We start from the raw sequence: 27,577 nt of genomic DNA on the forward strand, positions 1-27,577 counted from the left end.
CAGAGCCTTGGGCAGGTGGGGGGTGGAGTTTGGGCAGGGGCGGGTTCTGGGCACCACCAAAATTTCTACAAAAATGCCACCACTACTTCTGCTGACCACCCACCCTTCAGGTAATGGAAACCCAGAGATAAGAAATGAAGAGCAACTTTTTAAGTGGGGGTGGACATTTGGAGAACTTGGTTTCTGATGTTGCCTTCTGTTGCCAGACTCAGTGCTGTGAGGAGGGTGGGTCCAGATGTGGCTATGTTGTGTGAATCCCTGTTCAGCTGCAGCTGAGCATTGGTGTTCCATTAGTACAGAAAAAATACATGCATGTTTTAAGGTACTTTCCAGGTGGCTGCTTTAATTATTGCATTGATTTTTTTATTTATATCTATATAATGATTAAACAAAGTATGTTTTAATTTTTAAAAGATGCATATTGGTTATAAATATCTCACCTAAAACTTTTAAATGAACTGCCTTAGTTTGATTACAGGAAAAAAGTAGATTGGATCCAATTCTATAATAAGATTATGTACAACACTACAATAGGACTGACTAATGCAATAGCAAGGGGGATTTCCAACTTTTATGTGTAGCGAGTTAAGCAGATGATGGTAGTTTCCAGGTCTAGCTAAAAGAGGGAAACTTCACTGCTACATCTCAGGCAAAAATCAAATACAAACAATCTTCCAAGTTGAAGTCTCAGTCTAGCTGTAGCCAGAGTCCTCTTCTTTGCTGAGGTTCTTTCCTTTCATTACCTGTGTAAAATTGCATCTATTAACTTTTAGTAAACAATAAGTGAGACTGCAGTTCATTTCCGCTATCTTGATCTAGAACGATTATTTATCCATGTTGAAAATCATCCTCTCAGAAAATGAAATAAAACAACACATTCCATCAACACAGTTTTCTGCAAGTGTGAGGAGAGACAACTGTGTAAAGCTATGAGAATTTACACCATTAAGCTTGGCCAAATTTCCCTTACCTGAACTGTCGTATAGGGTGCTATATGTTGACTGACTGTAGCCATCCGCCCCACATTTCTCTTGTGTCCTCTGTGTAGTTTGTAAAATGCTTTGGGATCATTGGGGATTAAAAGTTCTATATAAATGTGAAATATAATTGCCTGAATGTTTGGTGTTGATAAGAAATCAGTCTCATGAATTTTTGTGACCTTTTGGGGATTTTTTCAATAACAGTTAATTGCTGCTAGATCATAAGACCAGTTTGCTTTGCTTGTACGATAGCAATTTTTCAATATAAATTCTTCTCTTTTTCTGGATGCAGGCAAAAGAAGCCTGGGAAATACAATTAACAACCTTTATCAATGCTTTTCAGTTTCTCAGTTGCCAGCACTTTCTGTTGATTATGAAAACAGTGGGATGTGAGGCTGACTATGCTGTTCATGTGTGACTCTGTGTATGAAGGCGTTTGAGACTTATTCCAGTGATCTTGTATGCTATTGGTTACTAAATGAAATCTGGCATTTCTACTATGTATTTAAGAGGACAAGGTTCTTTCCTTTTTGACCTTTTTAAAGATTGATGCCGTAAAAATAAAAAGCTTCTCTGTTATCTCATCCTTCCTTTGGCTGTTATTTTTTATTTACTTCAGTTGGCTGCAGTCTAGGGGAAACAAACTTCTGTGGGGCAGGGAAAAGGAGGATCGGGCCCACAGTGAGCAAAGATGACCTGAGGTTGCCATTCAGTTTCTTACTACTTTTGACCAAAGCACCCCTTTTATCAATAAATTCTATCTTCATCTTCACCTTGCAATTGGCACCCGGAACAGTGGCTAGACACAAGTGATATTCGAAATAACCACCTTACCCAAAGCCGTGGCAATTTGTTCACTTTCCCGTGACAAGAATAGTGGTGACTTTATATTTTTAGCTTGGTTTTGCTGACCACAGTTCATACTGAGATCGTTCCTGTGGATTCTCAGTGCTGGATTAAAATCTCATTCTTTTAGAGCATAATAGATAGTGGATAGAGACGGAGCACAATCACAATCCCATTCTGTGATTATCCAACCTCCTTGCATGAGCCTTCCCTTAAATTATATTTTGAGAGGGTACAAATCATTCCTGCTTTGTACTATTATAGATCTTTCTCTAGTAATAGTTTTTGTTTTCTTTGGGCTATCTGAGTAATTTGTCTTCCTCTAAAGCTTTAGAGCAGTTTTCACGTTCCCTTCCACGTATTGTATGAGCAATGCACCATCTTACTGTGTTTATTTTCACCTTTGTGAAAGATGGAGACGTGTTCTTAACTGAAATGGAAATCCTTTGCAGCAAATGGCCTTGCTGAAGTGCAGCTGGCTCCTGGTGCATATTGTATGGATGATTGGTTGCTAAATTTGCAATGCACTGAATGTCTCCCTCTTTTTTCTCTCTCTGATGCTGGTTGCAGAATTATAGCAGTGATGCTTTCATGTTACTCTATAAAAATGTATCTATTTTGCCATAGTATGTTTCAATTAAATAACTTGCAAACTATTTTAAAACTGGTATTTGTTAGCATTGGTATCTCTGTGGGATGTTGCCAATGTAAAGTGATTTATTTTCTGTATTTTACAATTATATGGCTTTCAGCACAATTCTGAATAATTCCCCATGATAGAGGAGTACATGGAAAGAAATAATTTTGCTATTCAGTTAAATTGAAACCAGCATCTTTAATCCTGACCTGCTTTGAGCATTCCTAGTTTAGAAACAGCAATAACAGTCGGTCACTACAAAATATGTGCATGGTATGTGTGTAGCCACGAGGTACCCTTGCACTGAGTGATACTTGAATCTAGAAACTCTCAGCTTATGCCAGAGTCATGTTATTACAGACTCTTAAAAACATTTTATCTTTCAGGACTCATTGTTGGAGTGATCTTGAGATACGGTTCTCCCTCCAGCAGTGGCCATGACAAGCCATTCAGCTGCTCGCAGGAGGACAGACCATTTACAACGCTGTTGGTCAATGTCAGTGGAAAGTTTTTTGAGTACACCCTTAAAGGAGAAATAAGCCCTGGAAAAATACACAACGTGGAACAGAATGACATGTTGCGAAAGGTAAGGATAGTTGAGATTTTGTGAATGACTGCTGCATAGGTGACATTTCCTATTTCACGCTGCTCCTTTTACCCACATTTCCCTTCTTCTCCTCCAAACTGAGTGTATGGTATGATATTAAGTATTGTATTTCCAGATGTAATAGAACTAAATTATTTAAACTCATTCAAAAGTGTCCTCTGTATAGCATTCATTGGCAAAATTGTATCTTCTTTGTATCATAGTGTTCACATGTCCTTTCATAACAGTTCAAGAATTAATGTATGCTCAGTATAACCAAAGCCATTTCTGTATAATTAGCTAACATTTATGGAGCAACGTCAAGACACTAATTGCTACTTGAGATCCAACTCAGTCCTATAGTACAGGGAGTTTTCTACACTTAGCATCTTTGATTTTTCTTCTCTATTTTTTTTAGTTCTATTATGTTCAAGGAAAAACTAGTTTCATTTCTCCCCCTTTCCATCAAATGTAAAATATCTGAAACTGGGAGTTTACATATAAACCCTAAGTTAGACACAACAGTTTTCTAATAGTACTGATCACTGACTTTTTACAATCGCTGGTGTATCTTTAATTTTAAATTCTTTTGCTGCCTTGAACAGTTTGGCCTGGCTTTCATTGGGACTTGACACTTACAACTTCCACTGAAGAAAAGTGTGTGTGTGTGTGTGTGTGTGTGTGTGTGTGTACGTGCACGCCTGTGGTTTGGGTGACTTACTCATATGGTAACTATATGCAAAAGGTGTAAATAGAGTTGGCGCTACAAATAAGAACCAGAAATCTGCAGAAACATCATGGTTGATACCATGATAAGGGGCTTTATGCAGCACCTTTTGAATCTAAATTTCTGTGTTTCTGGTTCATTTAAGGAGGGGGGCCGCCAGTTGGGACTGTTAAACTTTTTAGAAGAACCCTGAATATATTGTTATACCAAAGTTCTCCAAATACAGTGGTCTCTATTAAAATCTTAATTTCTTTGCCTTTGCACATATATAATGTTACTTCATGGGTAGTAAAGAAAATACCTAGCAAATTGTTTAACATTAACTACTTCCAATGGTAAAATTGTAAGGATTTTATTGGCAACTGCTGTCTGTGTACTCTGTTCTTTTTTTGGTTTTAAATAGGCTTTTACATTTTTTTTAAGGTAACATTTGACCCAGAAGTTTTCTTCAACATTCTGTTGCCTCCTATTATTTTCCATGCTGGGTACAGCTTGAAGAAGGTAAGCGTAAGCACTTCCTGAGAATGTAACCATGACACTTTCGGCCTAATGCTGCATCACTAACCGCTAGAGTACAATCTCCATTAGTGCCGCAGTCCTGAGCACAAGTGTCTCTTTTGTGGTGTCTCTTGCAAAGCTAGAAAGTCTTGTCCATTGTTTCTAAACAGTTGGCTAGTTTTAAGAGAAAGTTATATTATTTTACTACCAAATATATAGAATGCTGTTTTAATTACGTGTTTTCTTACATTATTTACCCCTCAACATTGCTATTGAATAAGCAAGATAAACTTAAACAATATATTCCAGTGAATTGTCTGGTTTTCCTCTGCATTGTATGCATTCAGTGAGTTACTTTTAGAGAGATGGGCCCAAACTTAAACTGCGATCTGAACACCTCTGAATATTGGAGGATGGGAATTCAGGACTGCACTTTGTGACTTGGGGTTATCACCTACAGTTACTTTCCTTTTAAACTCTTGGCCCTCTGTTACATTAGTCACACAAGCATCTGGTTATAAAGCTGTGTCTCAACAAGCCCCACAAGGTTTTAAACGTGATTCAGGTGGGACTTATATTAAATGTTTAAATATTACAGAAGATTTACATAGTAAGATTGGAAATATTATTTCCTCCCAGAGTGGAAGGCTGTTTCCTTATATTGCTGTAGGGCTGTCCTAGACATTTTGTTGATGTCTGAGTTTTCACATAGCTGAGCTTTAATATTTTTTTTTTTCTCATACAGAGACACTTTTTCAGGAATCTGGGGTCTATCCTGGCTTATGCCTTTTTAGGGACTGCAGTCTCTTGTTTTATTATCGGGTGAGTGAGTTTTGTGAGATTGTGCCACTTTTACGTACTAGTTTCAAGTTGATGAAATAAATGCCATATCTCCCTAAACTTCTGATTTCTAGTGATTAGAACAGTAACTGTAAATTTTCAATTGGGTTTTATTGGTTTGCCCTTTGGGCAAAATTGAGCCTCTAAAATGATGCTAGAATTTTGTTGATTTCAAATAGGGTTTTGCTTTCTTACAGAGCAGTCAGAAACAGACCACGAAGTTTATCCAAACAATTCAGTTCTGTGGTGGTCACTGCTATTGTCCAACCTTACAGTCCTAGAGATCCAAGGTTCTGTTGGTTCAATTAATCAGTTATGAAAACAAAACTTTACAAAATACTTGATTCTACATGAATTGGCCTCTATTTCTAATGAAGATACATTAATCCAGAGAATAGAGGCAACTGCTAACCAATAATCGTGACTATCAGTTTTAGGAAGCATCCTCTTTCACCAATAAAAAATAAGACACATAAGCAAAATGATTTTGATTGTGAATACTTACTCTGTTAACAATGTTGCATCTTTTCAGCATGTGAACTTTTGTAAGAGCTTTAATGTGTGTATATATATACTCAGCTGCTTTATTGCATCTGCTACCTTGAGGGAATTTCACTTCAGAGGAAAAAATAATTTAATAGCTGTTACACTACAAAGTTCCTTCTCTAAGTACTACACAATGCATTAGGGGAAATTGTTGTAGTTTGTCCTCATGATCAAAAAACACAATCCATGTCTGACTTCCTGGGTGCTAAATGACCTGTGTTGGGTCATATCACACTCTGGACTCAGATGATGAGGAAACAACTGTTGAGAGATTAGAGTTCCACTCTCACTGTTCGATACTGAACTCTGGGCCTTGGCTTCACTAGAAAATTTGGTCAGTTTAATTACGTCAGTCAGAGGTGTGAAAAATCCACATCCCTGAGAGGTGTTGTTAAGCTGACCTGAATCCCTGTGTGGACAGCGCTAGATTGACAGAAGAATTCTTCCATCGACCTAGTTACTGCTTCTCAACGAGGTGTATTACTAGACCAGTGGTTTTCAAACTGCGGTTCGTGACCCAGAACTGGGTCACAGAATGTAAGGCACTGGGTTGCAGCAGTTCTGGTCAGCACTGCCGATGAGGCCGTTAAAAGTCCCATTGGCGGTGCTGCCCGGTTAAGGCAGGCTAGTTCCTATCTGTTCCAACACCTCGCTATGCCCCGGAAGCGGCCAGCAGCAGGTCTGGCTCTTAGGCGGGGGTGCCACGGGGCTCCATGTGCTCCCAAGCACTGGATCCGCACTCCCATTGGCGGCTTCCCAGCCAATGGGAGCTGGGTGCAGGGGCAGTGCCTGCGGGTGAGAGCCGTGCAAAGCCGTTTGCACGCATCCGCCTAGGAGCTGGACCTGCTGCTGGCTGCTTCCGGGGCACAGTGCAGTCCACGGTGCCAGGACAGGGCGGAAGCCTGCCTTAGCAGCCCTGCTGCACCACTGATCGGGAGTCGCCGGAGGTAAGCCCGTGCCCCAATCTCCTGCCCTGAACCCTCCCCAAACCTGAAGCCCCTTCCTGCACCCCAAACTCCTCATCCCCAGCCCCACCCCAGAGCCTGTACCCCTAGCCCAGAGCCCCCTCCCAATCCCTGAACCCCTCATTCCTGGCCCCACCCTGCAGCTCTCACCCCCGCACCCCAACCCTCTGCACCAGCCCTGAGCCCCTCCCATACCCCAAATCCCTCATCCCCAACTCCCTTGGGTTGTGGGCATCAACAATTTTCTTCAATTGGTTTGCCAGAAAAAAAGTTTGAAAACCACTGACCTAGGCCGATGGAAAAACACCTCCCATCAGTGTAGACACTACCTACACCAAAGCTGTAGCATTTCAAGTGTAGATATCCCCCCCCCCCTAGTGTGGCAAGGCCTACCTAAGCAGTGATGAGAGGATTTTATCTTTCCTATACTCTTCAGAGCCTCACAAAGGAGACACCACCCTTCCTGTTTTGATAAACACCGCTTTATCCTCTTTTACTGCAGGAATCTCATGTATGGTGTTGTAAAACTAATGAAGTTGGTGGGACAACTCTCTGATAAATTTTACTATACAGACTGTCTCCTCTTCGGAGCTGTCATATCTGCTACTGATCCAGGTACTGCAGTTACTTAAATTATTCCATTGATAACACATTGAGGATGTATAGCTGACAATTCTAACTTTTTTTTTTTTTTCTTTTCACTTACCTTACAATGGTAACTCTGTGTGTATGTACTGTATGATGTATATATTGGGCATCAGGACAGTTGGTATCTGGCAAAGACTGTGCTGGTATCTGGCGAAACAACCCATTTAGAAACAAAATGTACTGGTTGGCTCTGCTGATATGTTTTCCTTAATAGAGGTTCATGAATATAAACTTTAATTCAGTTGAATGAATGTAATCTTTTCATTTTCTGGAGAGCCTGGCTATCCCTTTATAGATTCACTGCTTGAAATGTAGTATTACTTTTTATAAAATAGGCGCAATCTGTTTTGAAATTTTAAGGTTTTTTATGTTAATATATTGTAGTATTTTAAGTATAAGGACACTTTTTATATATATATATATATATATATATATATATATATATATATAGCCAACTGTTCAACCTGTTTTGAAATGGTGTCTTCAAATTTCAAAGTGCTACAGACCCATAAAGTTGTCTGTTTTGGAAATGAACGTCTCTGGAGAACTGTTGTGCATGTGTCTGTCTGAAGTACTAACCAGGATGTCATGCATCCGAAGAAGTGGGTATTCACCCACGAAAGCTCATGCTCCTATACGTCTGTTAGTCTATAAGGTGCCACAGGACTCTTTGCTGCTTTTACAGATCCAGACTAACATGGCTACCCCTCTGATACTTGAAACCAGGAACTATATTTTAAAACACATATTTTTACATATTCAGTATCTGTTTCTGGGAAAATGGGAAGTGGCAGCCAGCAGTTGAGATGGACTGCTGGTAGTTGGATTCACTTCTGCTTCCTTTTATATGGATACTGGCATATGATGTGTGAAAATAAGGTACACATGGGATGAGTCTCCAGGACCTTCTTCCCCAATATCAGACCGAAGTTATTGTTTGAAAGGATTGCTTTGAATAATTACTAGTCTTGTCTTGTCCCTCTCAACTTCTGTTTGCAAATATGTTTATAACATAGAGTGTACTTTTTGGACAAGGTACTTACGAATGGTTTTATGTGGGGTTTTTTTTGTTGTTGTTGTTCTTTGTCTTTTTTTTAAAAGAACTGAAATACTAAAGATTTGTGTGAAAAGACTGTAAATGTCTTCTGTTGTTTGTTACCAGTCCACAACTTTTTTCTGGCTATTTGATTGTGAAACTTGGACGTATTGTTTTAAAAAATAGTAGGATTCTTGCAGAGTGGAACTATTGTCTATTTATGTCCAATGGTTGGGAGGACTTCCTAGAGAAATTTCTTGTGTGTGAGAGACACAGCAAGTGAGCCAGACCCATTTTGGAACAAGACTGCCCTAAAACTGTCATTCCACCTCCAACAGTCAATTTACCTGTACAGTATGACCCTTAATTAAATATGTCTAAAGTCTTCCCATTTTGGTTTGAAATTGTTCCACAGTCTATGGTTTCTGCTTCTTTAGACAAATTGGAAAATGTCTGCTCCTTCCCGCTTACAAGCACTCACAATAAACTAACGTACATGTTCTTTCTTATTTTTATAGTTACCGTGCTGGCAATATTTAATGAGCTGCATGCTGATGTCGATCTCTATGCCCTTCTGTTTGGAGAGAGTGTTCTAAATGATGCTGTTGCCATTATCTTGTCTTCGTAAGTAACAATTCAGGCTTCCACTATGTGAAATTTTCTATTTCTTCTTGTGGTTTAAGTGGTAGCTATGAATCATATTATTTTTCTAAAAACTTAATCTCCACATTTCTTTTTCTAAATGGATTCTGCCTTGTGAACTGAACTGATAAATGTTGCTAACGTTTTTGTCTATGCTACAGAGGTGTGTAATGAATCAGTCAGAAGAGAATTGGCATTTAGAATCCGAATCTAGCAGAATACAATATCCCTCTGCTTAATGATCTGGCATAAAAGATTTTGTTGCCATCACTAATTCCTCCATTGTCATCTGATTATTAATGCTGCAGTTTCAAATGTTCTCCCTAGATCAATAGTTGCCTACCAGCCAACAGGTGAAAACACCCATGCATTTGATGCTGCAGCATTTTTCAAATCCGTTGGAGTTTTCCTTGGAATATTCAGTGGCTCTTTCATGATGGGAGCAGTGACAGGGGTTGTTACAGCTCTGATATCCTTTCTTGTGTTTAACTCTTCCAAAGTGCAGGTGTGTTAGCATTAAACAAAGCCCTGATCCTGAATGCTGACTCCAGCAGGTTTCAATCATTATTAGTCAACACATTGCTGAACACAACTTGCCGTAGTCTACATTGACTGACTGTAAAATCATGATCAGTATTATGTCATTTTAGGTCTTGTCTCTGCTAGGAAGGGTTTGCTGATGTAGCTATAACAGCAAAACAGGTGGAGACACAGCTTATAAAGAACTCTTGCTCGTGTAGGTTATACCAGTTCCCCAAACAAAATAAGCTATGTTGACAAAAGGACATTATTATTGGCATAACTGCATCTACATTGGGACTTTTGCTAGCATAGCTGTGTGGATCTGGAGGGTAACTGTTTTTTTTTTTTTTTTTGTGCTCCTAAACTATACAGTTCTGCCAGCAACATTTTTAAGTATAGATCAGGCCTTAGTTACCCATACAGCAAGGGGAATAGCTGTATAACCACCTGTGACGGCCCCTTTGAGGCCCTCTGGAGAGCCCTGTGGTCTTACCACATCCCACCCCAGAAAAAGGCAGTAGGGTGGAGTCCGCCAAGTGGCCTAAAGAGGCCGCAGGGGAGGTAGCCAGTCAGGGCTCAGCAGGTTAGTATAAAAAGAGCTGGAGGGCCAGAGTGAGTTCAGTTCCTTGTTGGAGCTGGAGGAGCATGGATGGTGTGCCTGGCTGGCTGATGAGGCTACATGACCTCGGATAGAGCAGTGCTGGCAGAGACCGGGGGGAGCAAGAAGGAGCTCCTGGCTGGCTGCTGGGACTCAACCAGGATGAGGCCCTGAGGTTAGGGTGAAGAATGTGCTGGGCCTGTGGGGAAGTGGCCCAGGAAATCATAGCGACTCAGCATAGATAAAGGGACAGAGTGGATGGCTGCTATTATAGGGTCCCTAGGCTGGGACCCAGAATAGTGGGTGGGCCTGGGTCCCCCCCCCCCATTGGCAACTGGGGAAGTGACCTGGACTTTGATACACCTCAGAAGGGGAACTGAACCCTTTTAGTAGCCCAGGAGGAGAGCGGGGGACAGAAAGGACTAGAGAGGATATGGACATTGCCTTCAGGGAAATCGTCTTGGAATACAGCTCAATACCAGGGTCAAGGCCATTTAAAGACTACGGGACTAATTAAGGGCCTTAGCCCAAAGAGGACTACAGGGAGAGAAAGGGCTTGCATATGCATTCTGCCAAGGGAAGCTCCTGAGAGGCCTACCACCTCTCTACACCACCTTCATGCTGGTATAACTCTTTCCACACTAAGGATTTTACTGGTATAACAATATTGGTAAAAATTATACGTTGCTAAGTGACATAGCTACACTAGTGAGACTTACATATAGATTGTAATTGTAGTGGAGACCTACCCTTAAAAAGAAGCAGTTTTAACACTTGGAAGGCAACTTGGTGGTTCATATTCACTGTTCCAATGCCTTAACCACTTGAGCCATTAATAACCCTTTCAGACACTATTGGGCTCTTGCTATGGGCCTTATGTTTAATCTTTCTGCAGGAGTCTCATCTCAGATATATTTTCCAAATAAAACTCGATTCTGTCTTATCAGTATTGATATAATACAACCCACTTCACGTGATTCTTTTCCATTATTTTCAAGCCTATGTCCCAATTCTACTGTTGGATCTGCAGTGGAGTGTTGTATACAGGTACAATGATCAGTCTCTGTGGATCTGGTTGCAGGAGTGGGGCATTGGACCTAAAGCTTGACCGGAGTAAGAGGTCATGATGCTTCATCAAACTCTCAGCCTTTTCCTCTAGATATGCTTGTGTACTCTTACTCAAACACAGTCTCTTACTTTGATGCATGTGTGCATCAGAAAACTAACTTCAAAGGAGTGGAAGGTGATAAATATTTTTAAAATCATAAATCCATGACATTTCATGTTGGACATTTCTCCAAAAATGTGTCTCATTACATGTTTCCATAGTCCAGGCTATCTGACTGCTCTCCCTGCCCCCACCCCGCTCATGTCCTGCATAATGAAAATGCTTAAGGCATTAAGAGAGAGAGGGTGCCGTGGTACTTTTTACAATCTGAATTTTTGGACTTCTCAGGTTTGAGTGACCATTAACATGATATTAATATAGTTCTTCTCAAACTGGGCTCTGGTCTGCCAATGGTCCATATGGAGCTGGTTGGTCACATGTTGCTGCTATTTCAATTTATATTCAACTACCAAATTGTATTTAAAATACAGCTAAAATATATAAATAATTGTAACATGACACATCCATTTTAGCATTTGCTCTAGCTGACACAGGAATATTACTTGCTGATGAATGGGAGGCAGATTGGCCAGTCAGGGAATGGAAAGGGAGGTTGTTCACAAGATAACATCTGTTAAGAAAAAACACGAGACTTTGCTTTACCATACATGCACTGGAATCCTCAATTAGGATATGAAACTTTAAACTCTTTCTTTTAAAAGTGAGATTCATGTCAAAAAATAATTTAATTGTATCCAAGTATAATACTGAAAATAAAGGTTTTAATTAGCTATAAAAGAACAGTAACACGTTACTGTTAAGTCACACACAAGCTTCATAAACTTCTGCTTCTGACTGATTTTCCACAGTACTGACACAGCTGTAGTTCTTAGAGCACTTTGCTTGCCTCTGCATCTCTTTGTCATTGAGGGTTGATTAAATAAATAGGGGAAGTTTAGTCATGCATTACCCATTTTAAAATTGTTTTGATTGTTTCTAATAGTTATGCAAATAACTTGCTTTTGATCTTTTGGTTTTTGGTAAGATATCCAGGGACTGATAACTGGTCAGTATTGCCACACTCAACTATATGTGATTTTTAAAAAAAATAAAATAAAATAAAATTGTAAGGGTATTGTACATACTATTTCCTTGCAAGTGTAGTGTCTGCCTGCTTGTTGTGCATACAAGCACAGTACAGTGCCCTCTCTACAATATTGTGGGCTTTGATGAGGGAAAGAAATAATATGAAGAATAAGGTAGTAGCCAAAATACCAGCTGGTGTAATGTCACTTACCCTTTGGTGTAATGTCACCATCATTGAATGGCCTTCATCATCTCAGGTTGGTCTTATCTAACCTCTAACTCCAGCCAAATTATGCTGCAGACTCCATCCTTGCCTCATCCTCAAAGATGTGCAAGGTGGCCAGGTTACTGTTGTAAAAGAAACCTTAAACTTCCTCATTCTTGAGTGCCTGATACTTCAGCCTTGACATAGATGAGTTGATGGATTTAATGTTGAAATTGTCTTGGGTCTGGTCCACACTAACCCCCAACTTTGAACTAAGGTACTACGTTAATAACGTAGCTGAATTTGAAGTACCTTAGTTCGAACTTACCGTGTGTCCAGACGCAGCAGGCAGGCTCCCCCGTCGATGCCGCGTACTCCTCTAGCCGAGCTGGAGTACCGGCGTTGATGGCGAGCACTTCCGGGATCGATTTATCGCGTCTAGACAAGACGCGATAAATCGATCCCAGAAGATCGATTGCTTACGGCCGGACCAGGAAGTAAGTGTAGACCTGCCCTTGGTTTGGATTGACACTTCAAACTAATGCAAACAAAAAGGCTTTTTATAAACATTAGGTGTAACTGTACTAACATTCAGCCAAAATCACCAGGTATTTGTTGATCCCTTAACAAAGTATTTATGTGACTAAGTTTACCAAACTGCATTGCTTCCCCCTGCTGGAGACAGCTCTCTTCTTCCTGATGTCCTGGAGCACTTTCTTGTTAGCTGAAGCTTGTGGGTTTACAGGTGAGATGTTTTGGAGTCAAGGACAAAGAGATCAAACTTCTGTCCATCTCCTTTGTTCACTTGCTGAATTAAATCTGTTTTAACAGCACTTCATATAGGATGAATGTTTTTAGTGTTAAAATGTTTTCACTTTCCTTACTGGTAAAAGTACACTGGAAAACAACCCCTGGAAAATGTGGGCTTTTCTTATTACCTGTCAAAGTCTGTGCATGTTAGAACTTGGCTCTAAGCAAGAAAAGTTAATCTTGATTATTAATTTTGTGTTGATTGTAATATCCACACTGATTACCCAGGGAGCTGGCTTTCTGTTTTTAGTTGCTACTTCAGACTGTAGCTTTAAAGCTAAATAACTCTATTTGCACCTCATTGTCACCGCTGTATTACGTAACTTGAGATGTCTTAGCTTCAGATACAGCTTGGTAATAGTTTCCCCAAATCCCCAGCTAAACATAATATACAGAACACTACATCAAATCTTCTCTCCTGGACTTAAATCAAGGGCCGCTCTCCTCTCCTAATGAATCTTCTCAGAGAAGATATCTAGTCTACTGCACTGAGTTACCTAAACCTAGGTATTGAAGTGATTTCTGCTTTCTGTTACCAGCAACAAGCTATGTTGTTCATTTATTTTGTTGAAGACCATTTGGAGAGCTCTAAAATTTGATAGTCTTAAAGAAATGGTTGGTTAACAAAAACATCATATAAACATCCCTTTACTGTGAGGAATAAATCCTCCAGAACTGAAGAACAATGTGTTAAACCACAAGTATAAGCAAAGGTGGCAGGGCAAGCGACTGTCTTTTTGTTCTATGTTGGTACAGCACCTAGCACAGTGGGATCCTGGTCCATGACTAGAGCTCCTCGGTGCAATGGTCATACAAATAATAAACAAGGCAGTCAGGAGAACCAAGTAATTATGTTTATACTGGATTTAAGATGGTAAGCAAAGAACTTTATCATCCAGCTTTGTTTGTGTCTGTGAATCTATTGGCAGGTGTGGTGGCAGTTCTCTTTTGTGGAATTACACAGGCTCATTATACATACAACAACTTGTCAGTCGAGTCAAGGAGCCGAACTAAGCAGGTGAGACCCTATTCTTCACTTCCCATGTGGTGTAGTGTTGGTTGTTTTTTTTTGTTTTGTTTTTTATAAAAAATAAGACTGTCAGTTTTACTATGTAATTCTTCAATGTGAATGTTTTTCTCCCCAGCTCTTTGAGGTACTGCACTTCCTGGCTGAAAACTTCATATTTTCATACATGGGTTTAGCCCTTTTTACTTTCCAGAAACACATATTCAGCCCAATTTTCATCATTGGAGCTTTTGTATCCTTTCTTGCTTTTCATCTACAAGTTATTTATTTTAGGTACCTGAAAACTTTCCAATGCCTTTTTGCCTTCCCTCAGCCACTCATGCATCTCAAAGAGTTGATGTTTTTTGACTTGTGTTTTCCTGCAATATGCTGCTGATGCAAGAATCTTTTGAAAACAACCTTCATCTGCCCTTTCAGAGCTAAGGACCTTATGGCATGCAAACCCCAGGGCTCTCATGTACCTGAACAGCTTCTAAGAGCTGTGTATCATTGCTTTATGTGCTCAACAGCAAATATGCTGGAGACAGCTACACTCCCTGCAGTTATAACAGAACTTAAAGCCTCAAATATTCAGGGTGGAAAAGGTGTTTCAGAATTAAAGGATAGGAGAAGAATACCCTATGTTGGCCGCTCAAATCAGAGTACACAAATCAAGGCGCTATCTTGCATTAGTTAGGCCATATCTACACTACACAATTAAGTTGACCTATGTTAGGCTGACTTACAGCCACAGCAATAATTATTGCGTTTTTTCATATCCGTCAGTGGTGCGCGTCCTCACCAAGAGCGCTTGCACCAACTTAAGAGGGGCAGTGTATGGGCTGAGAGCCCAGGCTCTCAGCTCCGCATGAAGCTCCCAGCTAGAGCCCGGCTGCCGCCCGTGCTCTCAGCTCCCGGCTCTCCACGGAGCTCCCAGCTGGAGCCTATACAGATACAGCATCGCCCAACCTACATCAGTCTAAGCCTTGCCCTTCTCGAGGTGGGTTTACTAGGTTGGCGTAGCAGACGAATTATAGCAACAGGCAGAACACTGTAGTGTGTACGCTTACATAGTTAACGTAAGCTGCCTTACATGGACTTACTTTGTAGTGGAGACATGCCCTTAGACACTCCTTTGCACATACTTGGAAAATGGATTAGCTGAGGGTAAATAACTGAGAACCTACCATGCCAGAGTCCATATAAGAGAGTGCTAGCTTTCTGTGAAGAGTGATGGCTCAATAAAACAAGATGAAGTTAGGGTTGTAGGTTTTTGTGGTGTTGGGTTTTTAGCTAGCCCAGAACACATCTAGCCTTAATCACCTCTGGTAAAATAGAAATGGCTCAGTAAAGTTGAACTTCTCCAGGTTTTAAAACACAAGGAAGTATGTTGTATTGCCTGCCAGTAACTAACACACACTAACACACACACACACACACACACACACACACAACCATACTGGGTCAGACCAATGGTCCATCTAGCCCAGCAACCTGTCTTCTGACAGTGGCCAGTGCCAGGTGCTTCAGAGGAAATAAAGAAAACAGGCAGTCATCAAGTGATCAATCCCCTGTCTCCCATTCCCAGCTTCTGGCAAACAGAGGCTAGGGACATCATCCTTGCTAATAGCGATTGATGGACCTGTCCTCCATGAACTTATCTAGCTCTTTTTTGAACCCTGTTATAGTCTTGGCCTTCACAACATCCTTTGGCAAAGAGTTCCGCTTGACAGTGTGTTGTGTGAAGAAATACTTCCTTTTGTTTGTTTAAAACCTGCTGCCTCTTAATTTAATTGGGTGACACCTAGTTCTTATGAGAAGGAGTAAATAACACTTTCTTCACACGAGTCATGATTTAATAGACTTCTGTCATAACCCCTCCCCCCCCATCTTCTCTTTTCCAAGCTGAAAAGTCCCAGTTTTATTAATCTCGCCTCATACAGAAGCTGTTCCATGCCCCTAAGCATTTTTGTTGCCATTTTCTGAACCTTTTCCAATTCAAATATATCTTTTTTGAGATGGGGCGACCACATCTGCACACAGTGTTCAAGATGTGGACGTACCATGGGTTTATATAGAGGCAATATGATATTTTCTGTCTTATTATCTATCCATTTCCTAATGATTCCCAACATTCTGTTTGCTTTTTTGACTGTCCTGCACATTGAGTGGATGTTTTCAGAAAACTATTCACAATGACTCCAAGATCTCTTTCTTGCATGGTAACAGCTAATTTAGACCCCATCATTTTATATGGATAGTTGGGATTATGTTTTCCAATGTGCATTATTTTGCATTTATCAACATTGACTTTCATATGCCATTTTGTTGCCCAGTCGCCCAGTTTTGAGAGATCCTTTGGTAGCTCTTCACAGTCTGCCTGGGACTTAACTATCTTAAGTAGTTTTGTATCATCTGCACATCAAAACACATCTGGGATGGGCTAGGTAAGAATATTGTTTATAAGGGGGTTGTTTTATCTCACGCCCCAACTGAACAATGTGTATGGATTTTTGCAGCCTTCATTATGATAAAATATAAACCTGCCCAAGGGAATTACATAGTTAAACTTGATGGCAAGATTCACGGAAGGTGTCCCCTTCCCAATGTACCTAGTCTCCTGAGTTTTGGATGGATGGCTTTGATTTTTTTTTTTTTTTTTTTCCCAAAAGATACCTTCCACTAGTGGATTTTAATCTCATATTCTCCTTCCTCTGCTGTTCTCTCACCCTGCCTAATATGCAGCCTTTTCAAATTCCACATACTATAGCAAAGTACTGCATATAAAGTGGTTCCCTGTTGTGTGAGCTAAACATATGGGCAACCAATGAGGTTTTTGTACCATATTGTGTACCATATTGTATTTTAAAAGTGCTTTGGAGGAGGGTGTATCTTCCTTCTTCTCATCCATCCCTCTCCCCTCAACAGACTGATTCAGAACAAATAAATGGGGCTGGGGAATCCCCATTGATTCCTGCTAGTTTTCTGAGCTGTATTAAAAAGCAGAGTTTAAGTTCTTGTGCTGAGGTCTGTTAGTTGTTAATATTTGAGGGTGTTTGTCTGCATCCTTCATTTTTTTTTTATATTTCAATATATATATCAAATAGTCTTGATTTATATATTCAGTATCAAACTTGTATACTGCAATAAGGTATAAAGTAATCAGCCTAATGAGTAAGAAGACCTTTTTACTGTCAGTGTACATTTCTAAGGAGGAAAAATAACGTACCTTTTGCTCCAGTGAGTAGGTTGTGTTAAGTTTCCAGTAGCATGATGATGGAGCAGATGTCAGCGACTGTGTATTTATCTTAAGACCAGTGGATCCTTAACCCCCAGCTGTGATCAGATTGCAATCTTTCTGGGCAGAGCTGCACACATCTACCCTCTCTCTTTCTTCTTGAATCTGGGCAGAAGGCACAAGATCAGTTGGAACTTTCAGCACATGATGATGTTTTCAGGTAAAAGTGTTTGGTGAAGCAATAATTTGTGTTTTACATAAATCTAAATAATCCTCTCGTGAAAATCCTCTGATGTGCAATTTCTAATCGGGAGAAGGGTAGTGTGGTGTGTGTGTGTGTGTGTGTTTTAATTAAAAAAAATAATAATGCTGTAGCAATTGACTTAGCATAGCATCTTTATACAGAGTCTGTCTCCTATTCAACTTCATTTCTTTACAGACAGATCAGAATCTGTCATGATTCTGACAGTAGTGACAGTCTCTGGCCTCTGGCAGCTGGATGATCCTTGCATGGTTATGACTAAGATTGGTCAAAATGTTTGTTTAGAAATTTTGCAAATAGAAATTTTGCAATATTCTCTGCCTCCCCCCCTCTCCCCCTCCCCCCAAATTTACCTTTAGGGAATGACAGGACTGGAACCAATGCTGTCAGAAATATAAGTGTGGAAAAACCACCTAGAGCTAGAGTTAAAGAAAAGGAGAGGGGAGTATTTTTATTTGCTTTCTCTGTCACACAAGTGAGCTGCTAATGTTCATGCTTCCTTGCTAGTAAAAACAAATTACTGAGTGTTTTTACTGTTACAAATAAGTCCGTGGCTGCCTGTCTGGGTAGGCCTGGCTGCTGGAATTCTGAACCCCCCTGGGATGTGTGTTGTGCTTAGAAGCATGTTATTACCCAGAATTCTCCAAGCTCTCAGCTCTTTTATCGCAACACTGGTATTAGAGCTGTGGGAGCAAATTGAAAGGTTTGCATGCTCTTTCTGGATGCAGGGAGCGTCTTAATTTCTAAAAAGTATTTTTACTTCAGTCAGCAGGCAACTTCTTTCCACAAGCTTCTCTGGAAATATTTGTCCCTATTATTTATACAGTTACCTTTGGACTCATAACCATGTTAATGAAAATGCTGTGGCAGAGAAAGAAGCTGTCAGGTACCTTGTTACTGCTTCCTCATTTTCAGGGCAGATATGCTCCGCCCTGAGGCATGACATAGGTTAGAGCAGTCTAAGAGCTGCTCTAACTTATGCCTGCTGACTCTGGTTTGTACGGAACCATAGCCAGCTGAGCATAGCTGGAGCACAGAACACTCTAACCATGTCCCCTCCCTATCACAACGTAGCCCCTGTGCCTGAGGTGAGTGGGAGTTTGTGCAGGGCATTGCAGTGCTGACATGGCACATCTTAATGGGCCAGATCAGGTGGTGTTTTCATGGTGTTTGGTTATTTTAAGTAGCTGATACAGTGGGGAGTCCCTTCTTTTGGCTCCTACACACTATCTTGGGGTTTTGTTTTTAGACTGGATGAATGTTTAAGGAAGTGCTGTGAAAACTGTCACTGGTACTTAAGAAGTTCACCTAGTTCATTTCTTTCTTTCTGTGCAGGTCTTAGAGGAGCCATGGCATTTGCTCTGGCCATACGAGACACTGCTACTTACTCCCATCAAATGATGTTCTCAACAACCCTTCTTATTGTCTTTTTCACTGTCTGGATTATTGGTGGAGGCACAACACCCATGCTGTCATGGCTGAACATTAGGTCAGTACACATCCAAACACTGGGCAATGTTATAGTCTTTAAAAAAGAAAAAAACACTGTACTCTGCTAGTCGCTGATACACTAAAACCACCTGTGTGATGCTTGTTAGGCATCTCTAGATTTTAAGGGGTACAGATGTATTGGTAAGGACACTAAATAAGAAGTTACTTTCGTTAACACTATGAGTGTATAGTACAGTAGGATCCCTATTAACCAAAACACCTGGAGGCCTTAGCAGGATACAAGTAACATCTATTGACTTGAATGGAAATGTCTCACATCCTACAAGGAGACAATAGGTCCCCTGTATCCCAACTTCTAAATCAATGAACTAACACTAGTCCCCATCTATTGGCCCCTGATAATAGCCCTGATCCCATTGAATTCAGTGTGAGACTTTCCATGGTTTCAGTGGGAGCTGGATCTAAACAGGCTGTTATCCAAACAAATCTGGTATTTCCTGGACTGTTAGAAAAATCAGGATCTTACTGTACTGCTTGAGGACATGGCCAACATAAAGATTATGGTTATGATATGTAATCATAACAACGTAGTCAAACTGCCAATATACAGATGCTCTTAGGTTATAGGCATATACACCTCTACCCCGATATAATGCGACCCGATATAACGCGGTAAAGCAGTACTCCGGGGGGGGGGGCTGCGCACTCTGGCGGATCAAAGCAAGTTCAATATAACGCGGTTTCACCTATAATGCGGTAAGATTTTTTTTGGCTCCCGAGGACAGCGTTATATCGGGGTAGAGGTGTAAGTTTTTGAAGCTACTTATCATGGGAAGCAAATCCCTAGTAGAGAATCATGAATCCATCAACAGTTATTTAGCAGGTATGCTCCTGCTATATTAGGGTTTTGGTGTACTGTACACATGCTGTGTGGCCCTTACAACATACTGATTGCCTTCAATACTAAGTGTGTTCACCAGAATTTGCAATATCCAAGGTCCTGTAGTAGGGTATAGGTAAGCTCCAGGGAAAACTGCAGATGCTGAGGTAACAGTCTCTATTTATCTTTGCTAAAATTAGCAGGTTAGGGACCACTTCTGTAGTTGGACAAAGAGGAAATTGCCAGCTGATATGTATTTCCTTGGTTCAGTTAAGAAATGACTCAGCGTGGTTGGGATTTCCAAAAGCACTTGGAATTGGCCTAACTGCTCCCATTGAAATCAGTGGAAGTTGAACCATTGCAGTCAATGGGCGCAGAAACAGGCCAGCACTGAGTACTTCTGGGAATCCCACACACTGACTTCTTTTCCTCTAGAATTTTCTAGGCAAATTCTCAGAAGAAAGACTAGCTATGGCTAGCAAAGACGCTCAGGCATTACCCACCCCCAACTCCTTAGATTCTCACCTCGCCGTGATGACCTTGGGTCATTCCAGATGGCTGATGGTTAAACTCAAACAGCTGGGTACATTCTTGAGTGTTTGGGTTGGGCTTAGTTGGGAGAGCTGGAAATATTACTCCTATCACAGGCCTGTCAGTATTTTTTGTAATTTGAGGATAAGGTGTACCTCTCCTCTTGCAGTGACTAATCTTTTTTTGATGGTCCAGCCTAGGAACCTGAGGTGACATGAGCATTTCTGGAGGCATTTGAGGGAGGACATTGTTTTTTCTGACAGATTGTTTTGTTGATGATAGGGCCACCTCAATAGTTTTGCTCCATCAGTAGGTGATACCATGTTCTTTTCTTATGCTCTTCATGAAAGTACCACTCCCCAAAATCAATAATTCAGGCCATGAAGCAGCACAGGTGAAAACACTAGTTGACCAGTGCTGTGATACCACTCCTGGAATGGCTTCCAAAAGACAACTGTAATGTCACAGCAGGGCAGATGGACATACCTATAGATATTAAATTGTGTGTTGGAGGCATAACAGAACCCCCTGATTGGAAGTGAAAAGAAATCACTACCTTTTTGGCTTGGTTGAACAGAACAAAATGGTTAACCTCTCATCTATATAATTATATAGATCTGTTTGTAGCATTCTGATTAGGAAATGCAGTGTTTGACTGACCCCTGTACAGTGTTCATTGGAATTGGGGCAGATTGTCTTCCCAGAGGCCACATAAAATTAAACTTACTTAAACCAGGAGATGGCAGCCATGTGCAGCTGAATAAGAATTAGAAACTCAAACACTGGTTAGTGGTAACTTGTCATGATACAGTGCCAGCCACTGAGAAGTAAAATGCCCCCTTTGTTATAGGAGGGTAGCAGAGGGATAGAGATTACAGCTTCCTAGTGAAGTTCAGAAGAGTTTAACATGCTAGTTCTTATCCTTTTGGGTAGGGTGTGAGGCATCAGAAGATGCAGTATAAAGATAGAAATAAAGGAAGTCTGTATCTCAAACAGAAGCAATAGCGTGGAATATAGGGCTCAGCTGAGGTGCAGTATGGAATTCAAGGTATTCACTGTTTCTTTAAATGGATGATGCCTGGACCCCTGGCACTTATGCCCTTTAAATTAGATTGCAGTAAATAAAGCGTGAGAGGTTGAGAGTTAAGAAGTGTTCAATTATACAGGATACTTTAACAGAAAAGAGATTAAAGGTTAACATTTGCTTTTTGTTCATTTACTAGATTAAGTGGGAGAGGGGGCAATGATGCAGTTCATGAACTGGACCTATAATTCAGAAGTTGCAGACAACCATAAAAAAGGCCACTTGTACCCTGTGAAATTCAAAATGGTTTTAACCTTATACTTCAATTTAATTCTTGAGCCATTAGTATAACGAGTTTATAAAAGAAAAAACCAAAAGTCCAGCTAAAACTAATAACCTTCTTCCACGCTTGCCTTGTTTGGGAAGTTGTGTCCATTTTAGATTCAGCCATTGGAAACTAAACATGTTAAAAATTTAAACATCAGTAATAATAATTTTTCATTCCCATCATGCCAGATGCTTGAGTTTCTTGGATCTCATAGATGTCTTTGGAAGATTACATTTAAGTCCTTGAATGGTAAATGGCTATGTTCTTGGAGGAGTGAGTTTGTTTTTGTTTGGAAAATACAGTTTAGCTTGAATAATCTAGCTGTGGGGAAGATTAAAAATCCAGTGGTGGTTAAAGCCAAGAAACATTTTTCCTGCCTGAAGCTGCTAACAAACTTCAGAGAGATCTGACAGGCCAGTAAATCAGAAGCATTGTCAAATTTCCTCTCTAGAGAGAGGCTGACAAGGTTTCACTTGTACTTCTCACAGGGAAAGGGAACTCTTGCATTTATATCTCAAAATAAGGGTCTGTCATTGTTCATTAGGAATGGGTGACCCGTTGGGGCAGTGCTTCCTTTCTCCAGTTTAGTACTGACTGTTGCCATTGAAGCAAAATATTGACTAATGTCCTCCCCTTTTTTGTTCAGAATTTGTTGTTTCAAACTAGGTGGGTGGGAAGAGTCACTACAAGTAGCTGAAATTAATTCATTTCAAAACATGAATTTTAATTAGTAAACAAACTTTTTTCTGAATTTTAGGAACTGTAAAGTAGCTTGTGAGAGAGAATATAATTAAGCACTGTTCTTGCTGGGGGGAGAGGTTTTGATTTCCAATACTAACTTTTCTGTTTTTTTGGTACTTAAATGATGCATAGTGGCATGGTTACTATTGAAATAGCAGGATTTGTAATTGAAGTCCTGTTGTACAGCTTATTCAGATACAAAGACTTATTGTATGTTTTAACTATATGGAAGTAAAATTGCACAATGTACGACTGAGCTTAAAAATTTAAGCAATGAGAAATTGAGTGATGTGCAGTAAATGAGGCATGGGGCCAGATACTGACCCATGAGAATAAAACAAAATATTTAATAGCTAACTCATTCAGTGAGCACCATCCAGTGCACTGAATTAGCAGGTGTCCTATGGAGAAAATGTGCAGATTGTAATTCAGCTTTTAATTACATGATCACAAGGATCTGAATTAAGATTGCACTGGCAGAACTTACATCATACTGACACCCACATGGGTCATCAGCTGGGTTGAAACCTATTTAGCCCCCTTCCTAAGCCCTGGCTCCTCATCCCAGTCTTCTCTTCCTCCAGGTTCTCTGTCCAAGTCCCAGCTTCCTCCCCAGGCTCCACATCTGATCTCTACCTCCCCCACTCCCAATCTCCTTGCCCAACCGGTCTCCCTACCCTCCCCCACAATTTTGAGTGTGAGCTCAGTCTCCCCATCCCTACCCTCCCTGGCTCCTTGACCAATAGGACCCAATCACCCCTTGACCCCATTCTGGCCTTAGTCCCCTCTGCCTTCAAGTCAGACTGCTTCACCCTCTGCTCTGCCTGGAGAGACGGGCTTCCTGCTCTCAGTTCCTGTGCTGGTGCCACTGTGGTCTCCAGTACTGGGAAAGAGCAGTTAATCCTGCTCCGTCCCTGCATCCCAGGGTCAGAGCGTGCTCCGAGCATATGGACTCTTCTTGGAGTTTGGCCACTAAATTTTCCGGAAGTGTCTACTGAGCATGTGCAAAGTGGAATTTTTAGGGGCTTGTAATGTGGTTAAATTAGGGTGGGTTATTGCGGGGGATGCCAAAAGGCACATCCCTGACACCAGGGTGCCCTCCTGCCAGATTTGAAGTCCCTGTTCCAAAGTATGGAGGCACTAGAGCTTCTCAACAGAATGGTTGGATGGATATTTTAACCTCCGTAAAAATGTATTTTTCCCTAAACTTATTCTGAGGAAAAAGCTGAACAGGTTTTGCTGTAATTTTCCAAAAATATCTTCCATGGACATACACCATGGAAAATATCTGCCTGTTAGTTTGGCAGTTATAAGCAACTGAAAAGAGAATCTTAGAATGGAGAGACTCGGGCAACCTTAACTGTAGGTGTCACTACCTGCAGGTAACCTTAATTCTGGAATGTGCTAATTTTAGAATGCTCAACTTTGCAACCTTTAATGTTTTTTTTTAAATATATTTTTGTGTGTATATGAATTGGCCATATCTTATGTACATATGCACACAATCTCTCTCTCCAATCTATATCTATATTATAGCTCAGGGGTCGGCAACCTTTCAGAAGTGGTGTGCCGAGTCTTCATTTATTAACTCTAATAATAAACTCATGGGTCTAATAAATGCCAGTAATACATTTTAACGTTTTTAGAAGGTCTCTTTCTATAAATCTATAATATATAACTAAACTATTGTTGTATGTAAAGTAAATACGGTTTTTAAAATGTTTAAGAAGCTTCATTTAAAATTTAAATTAAAATGCAGAGCCCCCCGGACCGGTGGCCAAGACCCGGGCAGTGTGAGTGCCACTGAAAATCAGCTCGCGTGCCTACCACTGTTATAGCTATATCTTATATGTATATGTGTAGCCAATCATAGCAACACAGGTCTGGAAGGGACCTTGAGAGGGCATCTAGTCCAGCCCCTGCACTGAAGCAGGAGAAAGTAAACCTAGACCATCTCTGACAGGTGTTTGTCCAGTCTGTTCTTAAAAACCTCCATTGAGGGGGATTCCACAACCTCCCTTGGAAGCCTGTCCCAGAGCTTAACTACCCTTCTAGCTGAAAAGTTTTTGCTAATATCTAACTTAAACCTCCCTTGCTGCAGATTAAGCCAGTTACTACTTGTCCTACCTTTAGTGGACGTGGAGAACAATTGATCACAGTCCTCTTGATAACAGCCATTAGCATATTTGAAGATTTTTATTAAGTCCCTCTGTCTTCTTTTCTCAAGATTTAAAATGCCCAGTTTTTTTAATCTTTCCTTGTAGATCAGGTTTACTAAAGCTTTTCTCATGTTTGTGGCTGTCCTTTGGACTCGCTCCAGGTTGTCCACATCTTTCCTAAAGTATGGCACCCAGAATTGGACACTATTCCAGCTGAGGCCTCACTAGCACAGAGTAGAGTCGGACGATTACCTTCTGGGACTTCGGTACGACACTCCCTTTAATACACCCTAGAATGATATTAACCTTTTTAAAAACTGCATCATGTTGTTGACTCGTATTCAATTTGTGATCCACTATAACTCCCAGATCCTTTTCAGCAGTACTGTTCCCCATTTTGTAGTTGTACATTTGATTTTTACTTCCAAAATGTAGTACTTTGCACTTATCTTTACTGAATTTCTTCTTGTTGAATTTAGACCAATTCTCCAATTTCTTCTCGAAGTCATTTTGAATTCTAATCCTGTCCTCCGAAGTGCTTGCAACCCTTCCCAGTATGGTGTCATCTGTAGATTTTATAGCCATACTCTCCACTACATTATCCAAGTCATTAATTTAAAATACTGAATAGTACCAGACCCAGGACTGACCCTTGCAAGACCCCACTAAATACACCCTCCCAGTTTGACAGCGACCCACTGATAACTTCTCTTTGAGTATGGTCTTTCAACCAGTTGGGCACCCACCTTATAGTAATTTTGTCCACCTTGTAATAATTGCTAGAAATAATTGTTACATGCACTTTGTTGTCATGTAAAGATTCTGTGGTAACATGGTTGGATCGCCTTTTCTTGGAGGTGATAGCTTCTGGATGTGATTATCACCCACATGGTTGTATGAAAACAAACTAAGGGATGTTATTGGCAAATGTTTATCATACAGTGTTGTCATTGTTACTTTCTATGATTTTTTTTTTTTTGTTATTTTGTATTCCATTTTTATTTTGTGTGTTTTTTTCTGTTGTTGGTTTTGGTTTGTTTTTATTTTGAGCTTGGCTAAAGATACCAGCTCACAAACATTTTCTGTTACTTACATTCCATTCTTGTGCTGTACCAGAGTTGGTGATCATGCTCCATCGGTGGAAGAGATAAATGAAAGCCGCTGGCTGTACTTCAGGTGACACTGGTTTCCTCAGTATAAAATTAACCTGGTGCTTGGCTTTCTTCACCTTTCTAACCCAAAGTATGTGTTCTCTTTCTATGCTATGGCATGCTGCTGCTTTTCAAATGAGGGACTGTACAATTTCCATAATTCTGAATCAGTTTAGTTCCTGTGAGCTGAAAGGGTGTGGTTCCCACAGGCAGGGCTTTCACTCTTTCAGTTTTTCCAATTTTATTTTTGTTATTCCCCTTAAAATCTGGATAACAGACCCCTTCTACCTCACCACACGCTTAGGAAAGAAAGTAAAATGGTTCTTTTATAGTAAAAATAAAAGCCTCATCTGACTTCTGTGAATTGGGAAATCATGGATTTGATCCTATAATCCTTATTCATGCAAGTAGTCTACGTGACTTCCAAGGGGTTACTCAGGAGAGTAAGATTGACTCCCACCACAGTTGCAGGACTGTTCCATATTGGAACCCTCCCAAGAAAGGTGCTGATCGGAGCTGATCCATTGAGATTAGTGGGAGGGGAGTCAAGATCAGTTTCCAAAACCAGTGAACTGGTAAACAAGGCCTGTTGAAGGTGTGTATAGTGTAATAATTACATTCCTTTGGTGCATCTTTAATGCACCCTGTTGTATCACAGGAGTCCCAATCAGCCGGTTAGTTTTTAGAACCACAAGTAGGTTCTAAAACCAACACCAAAACAAGCTGCATTGAGAACCAGAATAGTTAAAGTACTACCAGCATTCAGGGCTGTTACCACAGTAACTGTACATGCTTAGTTAGACATGCCACCTATGGTGAATTCCTGCCCTCCATTTCAGGCTTTGGGAAGGCTGGACTTAGGCAATATCACCAAGAATTAGAGCTGCTCTGCTTTCTATGGCCCAGTGTGGAGTTTCTCAAAGTGAGGATCAATCGGGCTTTTAAAAGTGTTTTTTGCCAACTTTTTTTTTGTTTTCCATGTAAACTTTCCCTTTGAGTTTGTTTTCGTGTGTGCTGGCAGAAGTCACAATGACAGTAGCACCATTGTCACAGGGCCTGGGCTCATGAACATGTGCATGCAAGGTGGGGAGGAGTCTGCCTAGCTACAGTGACGCCAGTGCTCAGCTTTTGGGTCACAGGTGGCACATCTGAGTAGTTACTATGGCACCAAGAGTGATGCTGGAATTCTACTGTAATTCTAGATCCCTTCCAAACCAAATTGGTTAAGGAAATAGTGTTGACAGGGAAAGGTTGGTAGTTAAGGAACTCAGTTGGCAGATGAAGTTACAAGCTCAGTGATAATCCATTTACCATTAAAACATGTCTTAAAGTAAGCTAAGCTGTTCATATTCTGAAAAAATAGAGAATTATTTTCATAAGGGGTCACACCTTCACTTCAGTGAGCTTGTTTTCTGCTCTAGATACTGTTACTTTGTTGTGTCTGTATAAATTCCACTGACTATCCCAAGACCAGAATGAAAATGGTGACTAAATAGTATGTTTACTAAGACAGTTTGTAGTCATC

General features: G+C 40.5%; 1 protein-coding gene across 2 annotated transcripts in view; it reads left to right on the forward strand.

The window, feature by feature from the left end:
• The window catches only part of SLC9A7 (solute carrier family 9 member A7), a 104,311-nt gene that overhangs the window by 54,762 nt on the left and 21,972 nt on the right, over positions 1-27,577 (forward strand). The window contains exons 2-13 of one of the 2 annotated variants that reach the window (XM_034757902.1): positions 2,850-3,049; positions 4,200-4,277; positions 5,020-5,096; positions 7,128-7,240; positions 8,828-8,933; positions 9,279-9,420; positions 13,110-13,215; positions 14,210-14,298; positions 14,426-14,539; positions 17,633-17,744; positions 19,122-19,275; positions 26,018-26,077. In XM_034757902.1, the coding sequence (XP_034613793.1) occupies positions 2,850-3,049; positions 4,200-4,277; positions 5,020-5,096; positions 7,128-7,240; positions 8,828-8,933; positions 9,279-9,420; positions 13,110-13,215; positions 14,210-14,298; positions 14,426-14,539; positions 17,633-17,744; positions 19,122-19,275; positions 26,018-26,077 (1,351 nt within the window). The remainder of the gene's footprint in view (positions 1-2,849; positions 3,050-4,199; positions 4,278-5,019; positions 5,097-7,127; positions 7,241-8,827; positions 8,934-9,278; positions 9,421-13,109; positions 13,216-14,209; positions 14,299-14,425; positions 14,540-17,632; positions 17,745-19,121; positions 19,276-26,017; positions 26,078-27,577) is intronic. The other variant, XM_034757903.1, reaches the window with a different exon arrangement.

Source organism: Trachemys scripta, chromosome 1, assembly GCF_013100865.1.
Source record: "Trachemys scripta elegans isolate TJP31775 chromosome 1, CAS_Tse_1.0, whole genome shotgun sequence".
Classification (NCBI taxonomy): Eukaryota; Metazoa; Chordata; order Testudines; family Emydidae; genus Trachemys; species Trachemys scripta.